Source organism: Hydra vulgaris, chromosome 05 (assembly GCF_038396675.1).
Source record: "Hydra vulgaris chromosome 05, alternate assembly HydraT2T_AEP".
Lineage (NCBI taxonomy): Eukaryota > Metazoa > Cnidaria > Hydrozoa > Anthoathecata > Hydridae > Hydra > Hydra vulgaris.
The window spans coordinates 20882501-20905000 of NC_088924.1; the positions used below are offsets into that span (position 1 = coordinate 20882501).

Consider the following 22500-nt stretch of genomic DNA (forward strand, 5'->3'; position numbering starts at 1 on the left):
TCACTTGATCAAATCTAATGCAAAACAAACTTTGAAAATGGCATCCGAATGATTTTATCACAGGTATAAAAAGTATTGTCATACGGATTTAAGCTGATTTGTCAACAAACTTGTGTTACCCTTAAGAAGTCATTTTAGAAATAAAAGAATAACAAATGAAAAATAGGGGAAACTTTTTTATAGCAATAAGAACAATTTCAAAACTAGAATCATCTGAAGATCCAGAAAAACATTATTATAACTTCTAAAAAAATATATATTTCTGCTTTCATACATTTGAGTCTGAAAACAGAAAGGTTTGAAACATGCATCAACAGTATTCACAACAAAATTAGGTGATAAATTATTTCAAAATTGTAAAAACCAATTTTTAAGAAAATTGAAGATGCAGAAAATTAACGACTAGAAGTGGATGGATTACAATATTTTTCAGAGTATGTTGTAAAAAATCTTTTTAAAAAGGCATATTAAAAATAAAAACTAATTAAAATTAAAAAAAGGCAGTGCAATTATGGTACTAAAAAATTATTAATTAACATAATAAAAGAAGTTTCAAGTTCGGAGAAGTTAATTGATACTCAAAACAGAGGGGGTTTATTTGCAGTTAGTGAAGAATGCAATAAGATTTTCTCGATTGCTGAGAAACACTTTAAATAAAAACATGAGTACATTAAAAAGAAATTATGCTTAATTTGTTGGGAAAAATGATAGCACTTTATTTTAGAGTTCTAACATTTTAATCGGCAACATATATAACTGCACAAACTAACAATAAAAGTTTTGAGTTAAAATCATTGAAACAAACTTTCAAACAATATATAAAGTCTAAATAACTTTTAAAAAATAAAAAAAAGTATAAAATAATTCAAAGTTTAATTTTTTTACTAAATAAAATATGAAAAGTGTTATATTTTGTTATTAACTATTGTTCTATGTATATATATACTTTTTGTTTCGGTAACTTTTCATTATTAACAACACTCCAAGAGACTTGTCTGACAACAATAACCTTTTGTAATTCCAGTTATTGCAGCTATTGCTCTTTGCATTTGCAAAGTATTTGACTGGTTATCAAACTAATACAGCTTGTCATTTCTTAAATCTAATATCTGTTATCTACCAAAGCCTCCAAAATATCTTGATTGATTTTTTCAGTCAAACAAACAGCATAGCATTTTGTAATAAAAATTTAACCAATTTGATAACAGACATTCCATTATTTTAAATTCTTTACACGTTTGTCAAGTGATAAAAAATCTTCTTTCGCATCATTTTTATTCCCTTAAATAGCATAAAAATGTATTTTGGAGCCATATTATTTGATTGCCATTACCTTTAGTGTATGGTAACAAAAATGGTGCTTTTTAATGCCTTCATTGCAGTTACGCAAATTCAAGCAAACAAAAAATCTAATATTTCACATAATTTTGCAATTCCTTTTGCATCATCAGGGTAATAGTTTTTCAAAATGTTACAACACTACTACTTAATACCTGCATTACGAGTCTCACATCTATAACAAAATAAGCACTAAGTTTGATATAACTTAGTATATACTTTGTATAATTTGAAATAAGAAATTAAACAATAATTAATACTACTATTATTCAAAATGATATAAGTTATATACTGTAATGAGATTTGGCTATTGTGCTTCAATTGCTTTATTCAACTTACTTTTAATAATTTAAATTTGCTCAGATAATGATATTGAGCTATGCTAAAACCATAATCTATGCAGGCTAAATTTATTAAATAGTCCAACTAATCTTAGCTAAATCATTATAAACCTGTGTGTTTATCAAAAACAAGTTTTTCTTGTATCTTTCCTTCATCTAATATGATTATTTAATTATAGGAGGGTTCAATCCAGCTTTTGGTCATATGACATTTTTATCGTCTCTCAGAGTTCTACGACTTGGTCAAATTATTTTATTTGATGAACTCGTCATAAGTTTAGGCTGTCTTGAGGAAAGTGAAAGGAAAAACCGTTTTATCATTGGGTGATATTTTATGGAAAGAAATTTTTTATTGCAATTTAACAATTGGTAAAACCTCTAAGCGCAATGATTTCCTTCTAGTTACTGAAATTAAAATGATATTAATTAGTAAATAATCATAAAAGCAGAAAAAATTTAAAAAAATGATACAGTGGCTTATTGATTGTAAATATCATTTAATTTTAAACAACATTTTATAAACAACATAATCAATTTAAAGAACTGTTCAAAGTACTTAATAATTATGAAAACAAAAATAAAAAAAATAAAAGTTATAATCTTTCAGCCAAAAATTTAAATAAAGTAACCAAAACTCTAATACTAGTCTTGTGCAGTTTTGTTTGTCTCATACTTATTTGTCTCTTGTCTCATCAGGGTTGTCATTTCAAGCTTTCAAAAGGAATTAATTTAAAGTGTAAAAGCAAATCTAAAGGATTAGTAATATATCAATATACTTACTTGTCAATTCAATATCTTCTGCTAAGAAATGTTTCTCACATAAATAAATATTTCTCTTTGAAAGTCTTTCGTTCAGATCTTCAGTTGAATTCTTTATATAAAGTGATAACTGCTAACAATTTCTGTCTCTATTTCTCAAAAAATTCCCCTGTTCTCATAAGTATTCTAAACAAGGATAAACCTTTTTAGTTATCAGTTCTTGAAACTGGACATCGAGGAAGACAGCAGTTTGAACCTGGCATTTCAGATTTATCTATTACACTTTTTAAACTTGATCAATAAAATATTTTAGTTATATAAAAGTGTATTTAATGTAAATTGGAAACTTTTTTCCAAACTTGAACTATAGGAATCCTGTTTGTTTTTCACTAGATTTTATCATCTGACTATAAAAAAAGTAAACATTAAAATAAAGTCATAGCTTTTCCAGACCAGGAATTTTCTATTGACTATGATATATTTATCATCTACAAAAATTAAACAAAATGCAGAAATAAAATTTCCGTATCTTCGAGTAAAAGAAACAAACGATTATTGTTAATATTAATCAAATCTGTTAACGCCGTTTTAGTTTAAATGATGTCATATCTAATTGCAGCAGAAATGGTTAAAAACTTTTTAACAGGTGCTTAATACAACAATTTTTTTGACTGTAGAATAATGCTTTATAAACTGAATAGCAAATGCACTGCATCAAAATATTGATAACAGCTTTATTTAGTTTTATTCTTAACTTATTTGTTTTTTAAAATCTACTCCAAATTTTTAATTTGTTAATAAATTTTTCGAAACTTTTTCGACATTTACAATTAATGTTTAACTTTGCATTAAGAACTGTTTTATAAACCAAGTTTAAAATAAATTTTAAATATAATTTACTATTTTTCACAATCACACTAATTATTGATATTTAAAACAGGACACTCCCTTGTTCTAGCTCCATTAGAGCTGTTATATGTAGTCCAATTATTCAATTGAGTCCAAAAAATTGAGAAAAATAAGCAAACCACAAAGAATATTTATAAGAAAATAAGAAAATCAACACTTATTTGATAATGTGATACTTCAACTAGTTAAAACAGATTTATTTGAAAAACTCTACTAATTACTCTATTCATCAACAAAACTAATTCTTTCTTTCTAAAAGACATTCAAAAAACTAGAGCAATAAAATAACAATGTCAATCCTAGTCTAAACGTAGAACCCATGTCCAGTCAAAAGCCTAACATATATACTGTAAAGTAGAAAAAACACACTAAGGCAATTTGTATCAAATACGGATCTTAAAATAATAGGAAACATATTGTAAATTTCTGGTTGTCTTTTTAAAACCAAAAAAGAATTAGAGCAAAAATTTTATTATCTTCTAAAGATATAATTAATATTAAAAAAATATTAAGCTAATAAAACTTAAATCCACTTAAACTATGTTAAAAGGGAAAAAAGTTTGTTATTGATATAAACACTAGCTTAAAACAATAAATAACAAACAACAAAAAACTAAAAAAAACAAAAGCTTGACAACTTTCTACCTTTATATACATATATGCAGGGATTTATGCACTTTAGAATAGCAATTGCATTCAGTATAACACATTTTACAAGTTTTTTTTTTTGTATCTAAATATTTTCTTGTTTCTGCAAAATAATCAAGCTAGAGAACACTGAGTCTAGTTTATTGTGCATCTATTATAATACATGACTCAAAAGTCAAATTTAAGGAAATACAAACTTATTAAAACTTGTTATGTATTTTATTAATGTAAGTTTACACTAAATTTATTACCAAAGCAATCCATTACTTCGCAAGTTTTGCCAAAACATTTATCTATATGATTTGAAGCATTACACTCCCTTGTTCTGTTTATATATCCATAAGAACCATTGCAGCTTGACCAATTGCTCCATTCGGTCCAAAAGGCTAGAAAAACAAATTAAGTAATTTAAGATTTTTAAATAATCAAAATTAGATAAATTATTTTGAGTTTGATTTTTTATTCGTAGTTCTTCCAGTTAATAAAGCTTTACAATAAACTGCTTTTTACCTACACATGGTTAAATTTACTATTATACCACTACTCTCACTTACACTTAATGCAAATAAAATATTTAATGTTAAATACAAAATTCTATATTGATTTATGCACTATATGGATTAATGAACAATAAACTGAATTCAACAGTAAGTTAAAACAGTTAAACATTAGTTAAATGTAATATTTTTAAGTTTTATGTGTAATTTTCAAGAAAGATCTCATTTTTATTCAAAAAAAATTTTAATACTTTGTTGCATTTTAAATTACTTAACATTTCACGAATAATTTTAAAGGAAACTCTAAGAAGATTTCATCACAGAGCACTACATCATGGGAATTAACAAGTGATGATTTGGCTTCCTATTTTTATCCTAACCAACATTGTTTATGTGCTTCTAGCCGGGTTTAAATTCACAACCCTTGAATTAAGAATCCATCACTTTAATCACTACCTAGATCTGTATAATAACTGTTTTATTAATTTATCTCAATAAAAATCAATTAAAGATTAGGAACATATTGGCAAAGAATAATTAGTCTCAAGGTTATTAGAACGAAAATAGTGAAGTAATTTGATTTGAATCACATAAATATTAGACAAAACTTTTACCAAAGCACTCTACCAGTTCAAAGTTGTTACCAAGACACCACTCCATAGTATTGGAAGCATTACAAGCTCTTGTCCTGTTCATAAATCCATAGGAGTCATTACAGTTTGACCAAGTGCTCCATTGTGTCCAAAAAGCTAAACAAATTAATAATGTATAAACTGAGCAGCTTAATTTAATGTAATCAAATGTAAAATTAATGTATTTTTATACATGTGAGAGAAATTCAAAATGACTTAGATAGAGCCTTTATATGGACTGAAGAATGGCTATTAAAATTTAACGCAAATAAATGTGTTGTCATGAATTATGGTTCAAGTAACAAAAAGGCTCCTCTTTTTATTAATGGTGTTCAACTGCTGGAATCGAAATCAGAAAGAGATCTTGGTATTAATAATACAAATCTTAAATGGAAGGATCAAATCAATTTGGTAATCAGTAAAGCAAATCAGATGCTAAGTCATGTTAAAAAAGCAATTGCAAGATTTGACCATAAACTTTTACGTTTCCTTTATTTTACATTCATTCGTCCTCTTTTAGAGTTTGCTATTCCAGTTTGGTCTCTGTATTTGAAAAGAGATCATGATGCTATTGAAAGAGTGCAACATAGAGCAAAACAACTTGTACCTTCAATAAGTAACCTTACATATGAAGATTGACCTGTTTCTTTAGACTTAACCACTTTAAATGTAAGAAGAAAAAGAGGTGACTTGATTCAATGATATAAATTTGTTCATAGCATTAAAAATATACGAACCAACAAAAGTTTTTCATTTGTAAATAACAACTTGAGAGGTAACTCTTTTAAATATTACGAAGAATTTGCCAGACTTCCATCAAGAGAACATATCTTTTTCAATAGAATTGCAAATCTGTGGAAGTCGCTTCCAAATGATGTCATAACAGCACAATCGGTTGATAATTTTAAAGTTGCTCTTGATTGCTTGTTGAGGAGCAATCAAGTATAACAGCTGTCAAAGTGAGTATGAAAACACACTCACTGGCTATGCCAGCACAGCAAAAATTTATTGTTACTAATAAATGTTACTTGTATTATTGTTATTATTACTACTATTTAAAAATCTTTGGGGCTTGACAACAGCTGTTAACTTGCTGTATCAAACCCCATAAAAATGCTGCTTTCAAGATCAAAAGATCCAATGTTCAATGCCTAATCCGACCATTAAGACATCCTGTTTTTCTTGATGCTGCTTAAAACAAAATAACTATAATGCTTGATCTGGCAATTTTTTATATACAATCATAAGCACTTTGGTAATGGGACAAATAAAACCATTGATTTGAAACTATCTTATAATAAAACTAAATAAAAACGTTTAAAAAAAAGACTAAACCTGAAACAGAAATTGTTTATTTTTTCTAATCAGTTTAGGATAATTTCAAGTTAATTTTTTTTTTTAAGCAAAACACTGATTTTTACATTGATTTTAATCAAGAAGAAGCCACTCAGTTAAAATGACTATCGAAATAAATTTTTGGCATAATTTTTTCTAAATAAACATCACATAAGTTATATTAAAAGGTATTAGTTTTTGCATTAAAAAAAAGGTAAAATAGATAGAAGTTCTTCTATTAAAAAATGTATAAATAATATGTTAACATTATTGTTTAAATTAATTGCTTTAAATATATTAATTGCATCTTGGCAAAATATTTTACCAAAGCATTCTATTTCTTCGGAGCCAATACCTTGACACCAGTCTCCTGCATTTGAAACGTTACACTCTCTTATTCTGTTTGAAAATCTATAGGTACCATTACAAATTGACCAACTGCTCCATTGGGACCAAAATGCTAAATTAATTTAACAATAGCAATTCCAAAATTTATAGAATGAATTTAAAACCTATACAAAACAATAATATAAATATATTAATATAGCAATAATAAAATTTAATAAAAAGGTAGTAGTTTCATCTTTACAATTGTACACTTTTTTTATAAATATAAAAATTTATATACAAGTATGCAAATATAAACAAATGCTTGAAAGTGTAAATTTCCGAAAATTAAATTAAGTTTGTGAACTGTATATGATTGTGTATAATATAAGAATAAATTCAAAAAGTTTTAACCAACTATAAAATTTTTTATTAACTATCCACTAAAAATTCTTAAATTTTTTTCATTCATTAAATTTTCAGAAAAGGTTTTTTAACTATATATATCTATTTTATATATGTAAATATATACATATATATTGGCAAACACTAAAACTTAAACAGATTCTATCTGTTGACCAGCTTCTACATCTAATAGGTTGGCATAGATGTATTTATAATGCATTGTTTCCAATTTAAGATTTTGAATGCTCTTATATTTGACTCACAGCTTTAAAACTAAGTTTTATGGTTCTGAGGCTGGCTGGTAGATAGGTTACCTGAACTCTACAGTAGCACTCAGAGAGACTGATTCCTTTCCATCAACAGTCTCAATATGTAACACAGATAGTCAATTTTTCACCTCACTTTCCAGATAATCCAAATCATTTACTTTTCTACTCAAATTATTTCGTGTTTTGAATCCTAGTCAATGCTCAGTGTCTCCACATTTACCTTTAGGTGCTTCATTATCGAAATCCCCCTATCATCATAGCTCTTACAACTACCTTAAAACTGACTAGGACTCTTTTTGTGTTTTTATTGTGATGGCCCTTTTTTTTCCCTCAAGATGATTCCAAGTCAAGCCTCACTCTTCTCCATGGTTTTCCTCATTAAGCTGCTGCAATTTCCGATTGTAACCATTACTTCCATATCAAAAATTGCTTCAGAGACTTCTGGAAAAATCTATCAACCCTGCTCTCTTATATGGTTCAAATTTTGTTGCCTCGGCTAAGGACAAAGCCGATTTATTTGCTAAGAACTTGTCATCAATCTCTTGATTCCACAAATCACATCCAACCTGATATAGCCCACAAACGAGTTTATTCATTGCTTGACACTCGTATCACTCCAGCTTCTGTGTATGAAGTGATTACCTGCCTAGAATCTTCTACAGCTTGTGGTTTAGACAACATATTTGTTTATAGGCTTGCAGTATTGTTTTCTGGAGCTATCATCTATATTTTCAAAACTAATAAACAAGTGCTTATCAGAGTCTTGTTTTCCAGCCTGCTAGAAAACTCCTTCTGTTATCTCTATTTTCAAATCTTTTGGAGAGCCATCTGACTACTGTCCCATTTGTCTTCTTTTTATCAAAAACAAAGTTTTTGAGTCTTTAAGTAACAATTACTTAATTTCTCATCTTGAACCTTTTAACTATATTTCTGATTACCGATAATGATTTAGATTATCTTGATCTACGAGAAAATCTAGTTCAATATTGGTAATAAGATCGAGATCTATCCTTGGCCCCACATTTTTTAATTTACATTAACTATTTGCCAGAAACTCTAACATCTAATCTGAGATTGTTTGCTAATGACACTATTATTTATTCCTGTCTTGATAAGATGCCAACACTATTTGATTGTTTGAAGGAGACATTTGAGCTTGTAAGGATCTCACTTCTGCAACAGCATGGGGCTCTAAAGCATTGGCTCTTGCAGCCAACCTTCAACTATTGCCACATTGTTGTAATGTTGCTTCTTTTTCTCTTTTCTATAAATACTATAATGGGTGCTGGACTAAAGAGTTAGCGTCTTTTGTGCCCACAACTAAAATTCATTTTTGTGTTACTTGTTATTAAAGTCTCATCCTTTTACTGTGACTGTTTCAAAGTGCTCCAAAAATTCTTATTTGTCTAGTTTTTCCCCTCGAACATCAGTTCTTTGGAATTCGCTTCCTTCATCTTGCTTTCCTGATTCATATAATTTTCAATCTTTTAAGACGTCCGTCAATCGTTATCTTGCTCTACAATCTTCATCTTTTTTTCTTTCAGTAACTTCCAACTTTAATTAGTGGCTGCTTGCAGCCTTGTTGGAAGCGAAAATATTAAAAAAAAAAAATTTTTGAATGGAACCGGTATAAACTAACAAATTTTTGAAAAAGATATTTTCAAAATTTCCTTAATTTTGTTAAAGTTAAAAATTAAATTTATTTTGAGATAAGTGGGGCATGGTCCCTTGTGCCCTGGCCTCACGAACCCTCTGGTTGTCTGCTCAGGAAACAATTTTAACACATTTTTTTCAGGAATACACAAATGCTAAGATTTTCAAGCAAGATTCCTCTAAATAAAGTGGGGCAAATGACCCAGCCTCCTCTCCTAGTGGCTTGGACACTTAAATATGCATATTATTTGGCACTACAGAAATTCAAAAGTTTTAGAGCTCCAGCTAGTCTGTAAGGTAGTGAAAAATCAATTTTAATATTCTGCTACAAAAAAATGAGCAGTGCCCTGTCATCCATAAATGGAATTTTATATAATTGCATGTAAAAATCCACATGTTTTCTGAATGATCAATATTTGTAGAACTACCTGTAAAAAGTCTTTTTTTATATAATCAAGGCTACATCTGTTTCTTAAGCATCAAAATCATGAATACAAAAAATTGCCTGAATTTATTTAAATTGGTATTTACAGGTAGGTAAAAATAATTTTTTACATTTCTAATTATTTCATTGGATTCATCATCCCTAAATATAGATAGTAACAAATTTTTAAGTCAAAAGTTCAAATATTTTAAAGTTAAGTAACTTGAAACCTCTAAATAAACATTGTAGTTCTAAGGAGACAAAAGAGACCTAGCCAATATATGCTAAAAGTAAAATGGTCATATTTTAGGATCTTCTTGGAGCTAGAGGCTAAAGTTTTTAAGGAATTCTTGTATCACTAAGTACTCTCAACTGTATAAAAATAATCAAAATCTGAGATAAAGGGTGATATTTTTATAATTTCCGGATTTTTTGAAATAAAATTACCCCTCACTTAGTTTCAATACTGCTTTACATTGTTAGCAACTTTAAACTTTAAACAGGAACATAATTCAAAGCAAATATTTGAACATTTTTGTATTATTATTTGCTCTTATATTTTCATATACATATACCTTTTTATTATCTAAAAGTATCCAACTTAAAAAGGTTGAACTTATATTAAAAAGTAATTATAAACTAACTAGTACAAAAATTATATAACATTTATTTAGTAAAGTTATTAACATGTTTATACTATAAACGTTTACAATATTTATGAATGCAACGTCTGATAATTATCTCTTAAAATTTTAAAAAATTCATCAATAAGACTGTTTATTATTGTTTGCTTTATTTAAATTTTTTTAAATTGTTGAATTAAGTTTTGAATACAACTAATTGCTTACAAAAGCACTCCATGACTTCAGAGTTATTACCATAACACCAGCCTAAATCATTTGAAACATTGCAATCTCTCGTTCTTTGTATAAATCCAAAAGAATCATTACAGTGTGACCAACTGCTCCATTGTGTCCAAAATTCTAATGTAACAAATTAGGTTTGTATTATTATTATTTTTTTTCAACAAGTACTCTACTATAGATGTTTCAAGGTGGACATACAGCTTCTTGTTGTTTTTTTTAAAGTTTAACTAAGAGGGTTCCACTAAAACTCATGTAACTTCAAAAATATTAGAGATATTTTTTTTTTTGTAAAGATTCGAAACAATAATAAATTTTGTTTGCTTTTGGCTTTAACAAAATAATTCAACCTTTCTTGAATTTCAAATAAACACATAGATTTGACGCTTTAAGCAGAATTTTTCAACTTCATGCTACTTTTCATCAAAATAACTTTTATTTATTTAAACCTATATTTTTGATATTAATCTTTTATTAAAAACATTTTTAGATTAATTTAAAAGCCGAAAAACCTCCACTTTAACCTAATGTGAACATATTCAGAGAATAATAGTCAGACAAAAATAACAAATAATATTTAAAAAATATTACAAAAAATATTGAGATATTTTAAATAAATACATAACTAAAAAAAACTGTTTAATAACTAGATACCTAATTCAACAAAAAAAAAATTTATATTCAATGGATCTAATAATTACAAGTTCTTGCACAAAAAAAAAAAAAATTGTAATAAAAGCTTATCTCTTATTCATTCTTTGGCCTATTGAAAATTTTTATTTACTTTGCTTCGTATTTACAGCAATAAACTGCAACACCTATGTAGTTGTAGAGGTATATTAGAGTTGATTTATTTTAAAGCTCATAATTAAGAATCTAAAATTGAAAAATAAAAAAAAGGAATATGTAGTATAAAACTTTTCTAAAAAGAAATTCTAAACAAACACACAATAATATCAGTTTGAAAATTATAAAATCACTTTAAAATTTATTTTATTGAAATTTAAAACTTCTGTTTTAAAATCTATTTATATTTAAATTAAACCTGGCGAACACAATAAAAACATATAACTTTTCTGTAAAATTAATTTTCACCCTGCTCAGAACGCTAAACACACTTTCTCACCTTAGCAGCTTGAAATTCTGATCAGGTTTGCTGTGCAATTCAAAGCAAGACGAATCTTTTGCTCCTAATTTATAACTGACCGCAACTATATTAATTTCTTATTTACCGGTTATGCAAACAATATCCTACCTCTTTAGCAACAAAGCAACAAAACAATACTTTTATATTGTTTAACAAAAAGTGGTACATTAAAAAGGAGTCTTTCGAGGGAAAATTTCCCCTGGAAAGCAATCACAAAACTAATTAGCAAATAACTTTATATAAATAAAAAGCTCACTTATTTCAGCATCAAAAAGAAATTTAATTATAAAAAGAATTGGTTGCAACTTATTAAAAACACTAAATATGCGTAAAAACCTATTCCTAATCATTACATCATCAATTAAACTAAAAAGTTTATAGTTGTTTTATAGACTAATTTGCAATAAACACCTTCCAAAACATTACCATGTTGTGGCTCAAGCTTGATATCAAAGGCTTGAAAAAGAGCCACCTCAAAAGGCCCTATGCTAGTTTTTTTTTTTTTTTCTTGATCCTCACATTCTATTTGCAATCAACTAGAGTCAACCTTTAAAACTCTATACTGAGCTCTTATAAATGCAACTTTTTCTGAAATATAATTATCAAGATTTTCTATATTTTCACCTTGACATCCTAAACACTCATAGCTTTCCATATCACACATTAAACTCTTTTCAGAATCACCAATAATTTCACAGTATTGATAAATCCACCCTAGGCACATACCACACTGCACCCAATCATTATTACAGTTGTATTTTGTACTTAAACACCTTATGCTTGCGCATGTTCCTTATTTTTTAAAGCATTTTTTTTTTTATTGGAGGAGTTTTGAGAAATGTGTTATAATTCAGAAAATCATTACACCTGTAGATTTGAAATGTCTACAAATTGCTAACCTAATATGTGCAAGGCTTCTGCTGCATTAGAAAAGTCAACGCTTTTCGAAGCCTACATTTATGCAAAGCAAAATATATTTTCTAAAGTTATTATTAAAAAAATCACAAGAGATATAACTAAATGACAAAACTTATCAAGAGCTCTAAGGTTTCTTCTATGTCTATACACAGTATAACATTCTAAATGATAGTCAACAAGGTTGTCTATTTGTAGTTTTTTTAAAAACATTTAATTTTAATTTAGGTCAGTTCAGTTCAGGTCAGTTATTTATTGTTTTTGAATTTAATTCAGATCAGGTCAGTTTTTTATATATACTTATATTTATTTTTATATATATATATATATATATATATATATATATATATATATATATATATATATATATATATATATATATATATATATATATATATATATATATATATATATATAAATATATATATATATATATATATATATATATATATATATATATATATATATATATATATATATATTTATAATTATTGAACAAGCCAGATTTAATTAATTTTTTTTCTAAAATCAAATACTTTCTAACAAGAATAGATGTTAAACATAGTTTAATTCTGCCAAGTAATAAAGTTGATATTAAATGCTAACCCAATTTTTAATAAATGCTAAAAAACCTATTTACTAAAACATTGTTTTTCTTCATAGTTGTCACCACAACACCATTTCATAGTATTTGAAATATTACATCCTCTACTTCTATTTATTATTCCTAAAGAACTATTGCAAACTGACCATGGACTCCACTGTACCCAAGACACTAAATAAAGAAAACATTATTATAATTATCATCATCATCATCATCATCTTCATCATCATCAGCAGCACCAGCAGCATCATCGTTATTATCATCATCAGGGATGCGGAGTCTTAAAAGGACTCCGGCTTTATATCTCTACTTTTACTAAGTCTGCAGTGTCCAGAAGCTCTAAACATGTATGTTGACTTATGATCTGCTATAAGAAAAAAATTCATGAGATTTAGAGACTTGAAACTTATTGTTTTAAAGCCCGGAGTACTGGTGTCCTGGAGTTCTTACCGCCATAATACCTAAGGACTCCAAATTCAAAAAATGATTGTTCTTCTAACTTAAAGTTTTTTTCCTATTAGTAGTCCATAAACTTATTTATATATTTAGATCTCCTGGATTCCAAAAACTATAATAAAATAGTCTTTTTGTAAATTTTAAATCTGGAATCCTTTTTTGGACTTCGCATCCCTGATTATCATAAATCATAATCATCATAATCAACATTAGCAACTGACCCTTACCAGGATATTCATTTGTTATTACAACTTTTCTAATTAATCCAGGTTGAGCAATATACCAGGGATCTAAAATATACACACTAACATTTAAAAATGTTCGGGCATCTGTATTTTCAACATTTAAAATACTCTCATTATTGAGTTGAATAGAATAAATATGTTTTGCTTGAAACAAATTTTGTGATATTTTAATTGATGACCAATTCCCAAGATGTATTGGACTTGTGTTTTTGCATACATTTATACTGCTGTTTAAAGCAGAACAAACATGAACACTTCCATTTCCATTCTTTAAAAAAAATACGGCTGGGTTGCGACTCCCATAATTCAAAGTATTGTTTCCAGTAGTTATATGAATGACACTTGTATAATTGATATAAAACTCAGTAGGCTTTATTTCAAAAGACACATAGTATACTTTACTAATTGTTTTTAACACTGCAACCAAACTTCCATTTTTAATAAAAGTATCTTTTTCCTGTAAGAATGCATCTAAAATACAAGAAAAAACTTATTTTAAAATATCAAACTTTGCTTGGTATAAAATCTTTCAGCAAATCGTCATACATTTAAACTGTTGCCATTATACGAAGATAAAAAAGTAAACAAACTGTTTGTGGCGATGATTTTAATGCCATTTGTAATAGTTTTGTCTTGATTTTATTATCAAATTGCTTAAAAATCAACTTTATAATAATATAAACCTTTTCAATTTTTATTGTTTTATTCAGATTTTGTCCTGAATAGTTTAGTTAAAGTTGTTTAAAAGAATGAGTGGTCTTTGCTTAAAGAGAAAAAATAAGCATAATAAAACTTACATAAATTTATTACTTATTAAACAGAAATTATAAAAAGTCAAAAGAAATAAAATAAGGATAATCTTAAATGCTTATTACATGAAGGTGAGAATTTATTAATTTTCAGAAAACTTTTCCACCTAGTTTGAGCTTACTATGACACCCTTCTCTCATTATTTAAATTTTACTTGTACAAAGAAACTATTACCTCAAAACTAACAAAAATGTTATCATTTATTAATTTCTGAAGACTGTAACAAGTCTTAAAAGTTAGAAAATATAAACTCACTTATAGCAATAAAATTAAAAACTTCCACCCCTCTGTTGATTAAGAGACCCCCATTCCCCTCCGTTCATTTGATCTTCAAAAAATAACTAACATTTTTTTACTCCCACAACACCTTGTATTAAATACCTCAGAGTAACTAGACAGTAATGTAATAACTAAAACATTTTGATCTTATCATGTTTTTTTGTTCTGCTTAAGAAAAGACTACTCTCTAGTTCTTTATAACAACTCTAACTAAACTATTCAAGAAAACATGTAATTAAAAAAAAAAAATTAAAACAAATTGAGCTACGTTGGCATTTTTGTAAATTAACCCAGAAAATTGTGATAAAGGTTCCATATTCAGGAGTTATAATTAGGGGGTAAACAAATTCTGTTCTAGCCAGAAATCTGGCAGGAATTTGAGATTTTTAGTTCAATCTCATTCACGCTGGAGTTACAATAATTCATGCCACAATGCCAGAATTTATTTTTTAAAGCTTTATTTTTTAAAGCTAGTGACACAGACTGTGTAAATTAAATTAAAAAATCATTGTCTGAGAGAGCAATGAATATAGGTAAGCCTAGGTAAAAAATACAAATCTCTAAAGAAACACAAAGCAGTTTTATTTGCATTAAGAGCCCTCAGAAATAGAGTCAGTAATTAGCAATGCCAACCTAACTGCTGACCAAGAAGTGTTTGAGGTTGGCAAAAGATCACCAAACTTGTTCCTATGTTTTATGGCAACAATTTTTGAATCAAACTTTTTTTGCCAACTAAATGCTAACCTCTAACAGATTAAGGTCGGCAAGTTATTGCCAACCTCATTTTTCCTAATTACTAGGCTGCAATAATCAATTATGTAAATATTTCTAGAAATTTAGAAAAAATGTAACAAAAAAAGGAGCTACTTTCCAGTTTTGGGACAAGAAACTAGCTCTTTTTTTATCAAAAATGTTACCTTACTCTGAGAACCGTCTCTCTGAATAGACAGATGATAAAAGTTTTCTTGCTATACAGCATATATGGAAAAAGTACTCGTTATTATTGCTCCACTATTTTAACACTGCTTAACATGTTTACACACCTTAGGTATTACATAATCGTGCTGATGAGTCTCAAAGGGCAAAATGTGTTTGTGATTATGATACGCACATACTTGGTTAGACTACGATAATCTGTATTATTATATACACCAAATTTCTGTACTAACAGTTATTAGTCATTTGTGAGTGCTTTTAACGTTATTGGTACCTTTTCATATATTGACGTTTTTTCATAATTCTGTGTAGGATTGTAGCACCACAACTATCATTGATCTGCCAAGGTGTGCTGGTGTGTTTACACACTTTCACAGTAGTATCTGTTGTCTAATTTATTTATTAACTCACTTTGAGTTTATAAACAAATTAGACAACAGAGACTACTGTATTTTAATTTTTAGGCATATAATTTGAATTTACATAAATAATGCTTTCATATAAATATGATAAAAATGTTATATTTAACATTTTTAATGCTTAGCATTAAACTCCAAAAAACTTAAGCAGCATATCAACTTGGAGTGACTGTTGCACGAATCCAGATTTATTAAAAAAAAATTTAATCATTAGTTCAACATAGCAAAGATAAAATTTTAGTCAAAAGATTTGTTGTGGGTTGTAAAAAGAACTAGATACTGCAAAAGTGCAAGTTATGCACCGATATAATATGTGCAACCCTTACCCGGGAATTTATTGGTTCTGATCTTCTAAGTTAAACAATGAGTGGCATTGAAAAATATATTATTCTTATGAAGTGACAATCATGAAACAATTTCGTTTAAAATACAAAAAAGGAGAGCAAGATAGTTTGTTCCAGATTCTAAAAAAAAGTTTTATTAGACACAAAACAAAAAAAAGAGAACAACTATGCTATCCTTTACATGTTTAACTACAGAAAATAAGGTATTGTTTTATATTACTTATGAATAGTTCTAAAATTAATTTTTCTCTTGGAATATTTAAAATTTGATTTTGAATATGTATTAGAATTAAACAACTCGACTTAATAATTCATTTTATCATTTGTATTTTCTTCACCTCTTGTGTTGAATTTTCTTGGATTCATTGTCTTTAATAGCTACAATTATAACAAAGATATAATGTAAAATACAAAAAAAGAACAGCCTCAAACAAAACTTGATTTAATAATTCTCCGAAAAATATCATCAATAAAAAAGAGTACCTATGTCCAGTTTACATCCTTTTATACCAATACCTTGTTGTATTGAGATTTAAATACAACACAAATTAGAGCAAGATCACTAGGTTTTGTTTCGTCAATCATAAAAAATTTTTTTTTTTTAAAGTTAGCTTAATAATAAGTTAAAAAACTGTTAAAAATGTCTAAACCAACGAAGTCTGTTTTTGGCATTTTGCACAATGGGCAGAAAAACAATGAGTTTACATATATAATTGTATAAATATATATATATATATATATATATATATATATATATATATATATATATATATATATATATATATATATATATATATTTAAAAAAAAAACAAATCAAAAACATCATCTTTCATATCAAGCAAGTTAAGGTATTAAACAGCTTAATGACTTAGTAACTACTGCATCTTTAGCAAAACAATACATAAAAATCCCACTCAAAATTGAAACTAACACTTCTCAATTTGAAATTGGTGGAACACCAAGCAAAAAAGGAAGATCTACTACATTCTTTTCCAGAGCTCTGCCTTGAACAGACAGTCTTCAATCTGTCACAGAACAAAATTCAACTGCTATTATAACATCGTTTCTTGTTCAAAAACAGCAAATAAATCCTGTGCCCTCAAAGACAGCAAACCAATTTTTATCTTGTCATACTTGATGAGTATTCCAGATTCCTATTTGCATTCCTGTGCTTCTAAAACACCTCAGACACTGTAATAAAAGTCCTAGATATAATCTCTCATTTTGGCATCCCTGCCTGCATCTGCATCCACTCCAATTGAGATACTCATTTTAAAGTAAGAAAACAAAAGATCTTCCTTACAGGCAATAGTGTAAAAACTCGAACAACACTATATTGACCACAAAGATTGGTCAATTTTAAAGACTAAATCTTACCATTATATTATACAAATTATACAATTATATGAACAATAAACTTTGTTCAAAATAAAAAAAGACTTGTAAAGTTTTGAGCTTTCCTATACTAGATTACTAATATGCACAGTTGCAAATTCTAGCCTACATAACAAACTAATAGCTTCAAATACACAACCATTACTGGTGCTGATATACCTGACTTCCTAATAGACTTTTAGACTCAGGTTAAACTGTCTTGCACGATAATCTTCTAAACTTAAAAGGAGATCACTGGTAGAACTGGTTACCTTACTTGAAACAATATCACCTTAATATGTATGTATAAAGTATACAATGGCAAAAATGACACCAAGCCTTTTAAGAAGACACATACGGTTTTTCATCTCATTTGTCCCTATATGAATACGTCTATGTAAACCATGCATATATGTTTATAAACACGCTTATGTTGGTTTGCTCATGTATGCATATATATATATTTATAACTGTGGCTAGGCTTCCCACACCCCCAATTGGTGGAGGGAAGCGGCTTTACAAAGCCATTTGGAAGTTTAGGAATCTTTTTGCAAATTTAATGAGCATTTTTTCTTTATTTTTTTTAGTAATATCTAGTGGAAAAATTTTTAAGATTTTGGAGCCCTAATGACAAGTTTAGGTGGGGTAGGGGGGCCTCCAACCAACTAGCCACAGCACTGTAAATATATATCTGATAGGCTTTACTTTCTACATCACTTTTTTAGTTATAAAATTAGGTTTAATTGTTCATCAGTATATGCATGTTTAGCTAACTTGGGTAAACCGTTTACTTCATACAGAGAATGTAAATGGATTGAATCCCACCACATTTTTGTCCAAGTTTTCATTGCTTTTTCTTTTAAACCTGCTGCTTGTATATTTGCTTTGTAACCACTTATGTTTTCTTTTTTGTATATAAAAAAATCTGTCTGTTGTAAATTTTTGAATGATACACATTTCTTCACATTCAGATTTCTTATACCATTTAAAGCTCTTAGTTTATTTTCGAAGTAAGGCACACACATATATACCTAGTTTAGGACCCTGCGAATTTGAATCAGATTCGTGAATCTATATAGGATTTGAGATTCGGTTTTGAATCTTCTTTAATTCAAATCCTTACAATAATTTGAAAGAAACATTTGACAGTGCAATTCTACATTATAAATGTAAACATATTTGACATCCAATCAACTTGACACTGAGATTTCAAGAGAGTTAATGAAATTATAGATTTCTATAGGCACTAAAGTGGATAAAAAAAAGACTTTCTAAGACAAAGAAAGCTTTTTTTAATAATTAGTTTCCCAAGTATTAAAATGTTTAACACTTATATTCTAAAATGTTAAACTTTTTTAATAATTAGCTAAAATATCTAAGCGAGAAAGTATCACCGAAGAGAACTTAGATTATAGAAATAAAAAAAGCCTTTCTTAGTAAGAAAGTCTTTTTTATTATTTAGTTATCTGTTTGTATTATTATTAATTTTTTTTTATTTTGTTTTTTTAACTTTGTTGTGTTGTGATACATTTGTTCTGTACAGTTTCACAAGCTGTCTTTAATTCCACACACTGTTTTAATATATATTTATATTCTGGAATATAATACTAATTTTTTCAATGTAGTTTTTATTTATTTAGTTGTGTAAAACAATTAATTAAGTAAAAATATAAAAAATAAGATTGTTGTTGGTAAAAGTTTTTGTTGCAAGTTTTGATCATTTTATTTTATTTTCATTAAAACTTCTATTTTTATAATAGTTGTATACTAGCTTTGATTGTTTAAAAACACAGTCAAATTTTATTTTATAAACCAGGGCTGATGTTGGTTGTTATTGTGAGCTTATTTTGTTATTAGTTTTTGTTTTATAGAGATGTGGTTATGTTTTTTTATCTTGCCTTTGAAAGTGTGTTAAATGTTTATTCTTTTAAAATTTAGTCTTTGTTTTTGTTTGTTTTTGCTGTTGTTATATTTTGTTTTCTTTTAGCAACCTATAAATATATCTGTGTAAAATGCACGATAAATTATTCTTTATAAATTTATTCTTTGTATTTGGATAATTATACTTTATAATTTTTTTTTTTGTAATAATACCATATACTTGCTATAACTGTTTCAATATACTTGCTATAACTGTTTCAAATTTTTATATGTAGTTGTTGTTATTTATTTTTTATCTTGCTTTGGATACAGGGGCATTTTGTTGGTTGTTATTATAAAAAGATGTTGTTATTTTTTTTTATTTTGTTTTTTTATTCTGTCTTTTTTTGTTAATGTAGTTGTTGGTATATATTTTTTTAACTTGGTGGGATGGAGGGGCCTTTGAATAGGTGTGTGTTATGAGTTTGAATAGGTGTGTGTTATCGTCTAAATACACAACAAATTATTATTTATAAATTTATTCTTTGCATTTAAAAAATTATACTTTATAATATGTTTCTTTTAGTAGCAACATTTAAAAATACTATAACTGTTTAAAATTTTTGTACACAGTTGTTGTTATATATATTTATCTTGCTGGGATACAGGGATACATTTTGTAAAATATATAAACAAATATTTGTGAATAGTGCTGTCAATCTTATACTTTTTTAATCGTACTTTCAATTTCATTTCAGCATTTGATCAATTTAATATCAACAGTTTATAATATATGTTTGAATATTTTCAATCTTACAAGGTGTATTTAATTAATTTAAATTAAAGTAAATTATCAAGAGCATCAAATAGTTTTAAAAATTATTCTAAATAACAAACTTATTTAGATATATCGCATAATGTTCATTGTTATACTTTGCACGTACAAGTTACATTTTAATAGAACTTAACACTTATATTGAGTTCATTTCCTCATTGTTACTTTATCAGTTCTAATTGCTCATTTCCTCAATTATTTTGGTAACTTTGTGAATTGTAATAAATATTATATTTATTTTTTAATGAGGTTTTTTTTTATGTTATTTTTCCCATATTTAGTTTATTTTATCAAGTAATATGACTTTTTTTTGTTAAAAACCCGAAAACAAAAAAAGTAACTGTGCAAGTTACTTTATTTGCTTTCGGGTTTTTAATGTCTGCAACAATCTTCTCTGTGTTTTATGTTTGATGTTCATTTTTGTTATTTTTAACAAAATGTGTTTTGTTAATTGCAGTTAGTAAATAATAGTAATACTATCTGTCTGTTTTATATGTTGTGTTAGTCATGGCTGCATTACTTGCTTGACATTTTGAAAGGATTAAAATTATGGAAGCTTCAAGTGTCTTAACTGTCCTTTAGTTTTTAAAATTCAAAAAACGGAACAACAAGTCACTTTTGGAAACATTTAAATGGCAAGAATAAAACTATTCATTTACAATTGATTGAAGAGAAAAATGATAAAAAGCTGAAAAACGGGCAGCCAGTAAACAAGTTAAAGTGAAAAAAGTGAGACAAAGTGAATTGAGTACTTCAAGAAAAAGTTATGATGCAATTCTTAAATTTATTGTAACGTATGGATGTCCATTTGAAATTGTAGCTGGTACTGGCTTTCAAAGCTTGGTTAATACATTAAATGGAAATAAAGACTATAAGCCACCCATGTTTGCTATCTCGCAGACTGAATGAATTGTATGAAGATTCTTTAATTAAACAAGAAAGAATAATTGCCAAAAAAATAATTGGAGAACATAACATCACCTTTGATCGCTGTAAAGCCTTAAATTAGTTTAATTTTCTTGTGATTACACTTCATTATATTTGTGCCAAGTGGTTATTACACAAACAATGCATTAGTGTACTAAACTTAGAAGCAATAGATACAGACCATACTTCAGAAGTAACTGCAAAAATTGTCAACTCACACGTTGACAAATTCAAACTGGACATATTCTATGCAACTACAGTTACAACAAATGTTATGCCTAGTGCGGCTCGTATTATGGAAATAGAATGGAATCCCTGTGCACCTCATATTCTACAACGTGTCTTGAAATGCTCACAGGAATCTCAACCTGCTCTGACATTAGTGATAAAGGCTACCAAAAATATTTTCCGTTTTTTTCATAGTTTAAGTGTTGGCTTGGTCGCATTAAACAAAGTTCAAAAATTGGAAGGAATCAAAATAACAACCCCTCCAGATGCCTCTAAGACAAGGTTCAGCAGTACAGTGAAACTACTTGGTTGGACAAAGAAGAACAGTGTTGCAGTTTCCATGGCTTTCGCTGAATGTGCTGCAAGAAGAAGATATGCTTTTCCTTTACCTCCACCTTTAAATGAAAAAGATATTGTTTTCTTAAAAGAATGTTTACCAATTCTGGAATTAATAGCTGAGGCAGCAACTACTTTGTCTGTTGATATGACAGTGGGAATAAGCTTAGTTTTACCTCGCATAAAAGACTTAAAAATGAGCTCAATTTGTACAAAGCTGTTCACTGTAAGAAGTTAAAAGATGCTTTACTTACTGAGTTGACGGAACGGTTTGATCTGACAAATGCAATTTATGTAACAGCCACATATCTGGACTCACAATTTTTATTGGATCAAATTGACATTGCACAGACCACAACTTGACGTCACTTAGAAGCTGCATGTG

General features: G+C 27.6%; 1 protein-coding gene across 16 annotated transcripts in view; it reads right to left on the reverse strand.

Annotated features, from left to right (window-relative positions):
* The window catches only part of LOC136080676 (A disintegrin and metalloproteinase with thrombospondin motifs adt-1-like), a 91073-nt gene that overhangs the window by 16916 nt on the left and 51657 nt on the right, over nt 1–22500 (reverse strand). For 7 of the 16 annotated variants that reach the window (XR_010638591.1, XM_065797635.1, XM_065797633.1 and 4 more), the window contains 6 exons: nt 13750–14238; nt 13103–13237; nt 10386–10520; nt 6785–6919; nt 5107–5241; nt 4247–4381 (listed from right to left, as the gene is read on the reverse strand). Coding sequence is in view for 14 of the 16 variants with exons in the window: in XM_065797635.1 (XP_065653707.1) it covers nt 4247–4381; nt 5107–5241; nt 6785–6919; nt 10386–10520; nt 13103–13237; nt 13750–14238 (1164 nt within the window). In the remaining 2 variants the exon portion in view is untranslated. The remainder of the gene's footprint in view (nt 1–4246; nt 4382–5106; nt 5242–6784; nt 6920–10385; nt 10521–13102; nt 13238–13749; nt 14239–22500) is intronic. The other 9 variants (XR_010638592.1, XM_065797629.1, XM_065797637.1 and 6 more) reach the window with 4 other exon arrangements.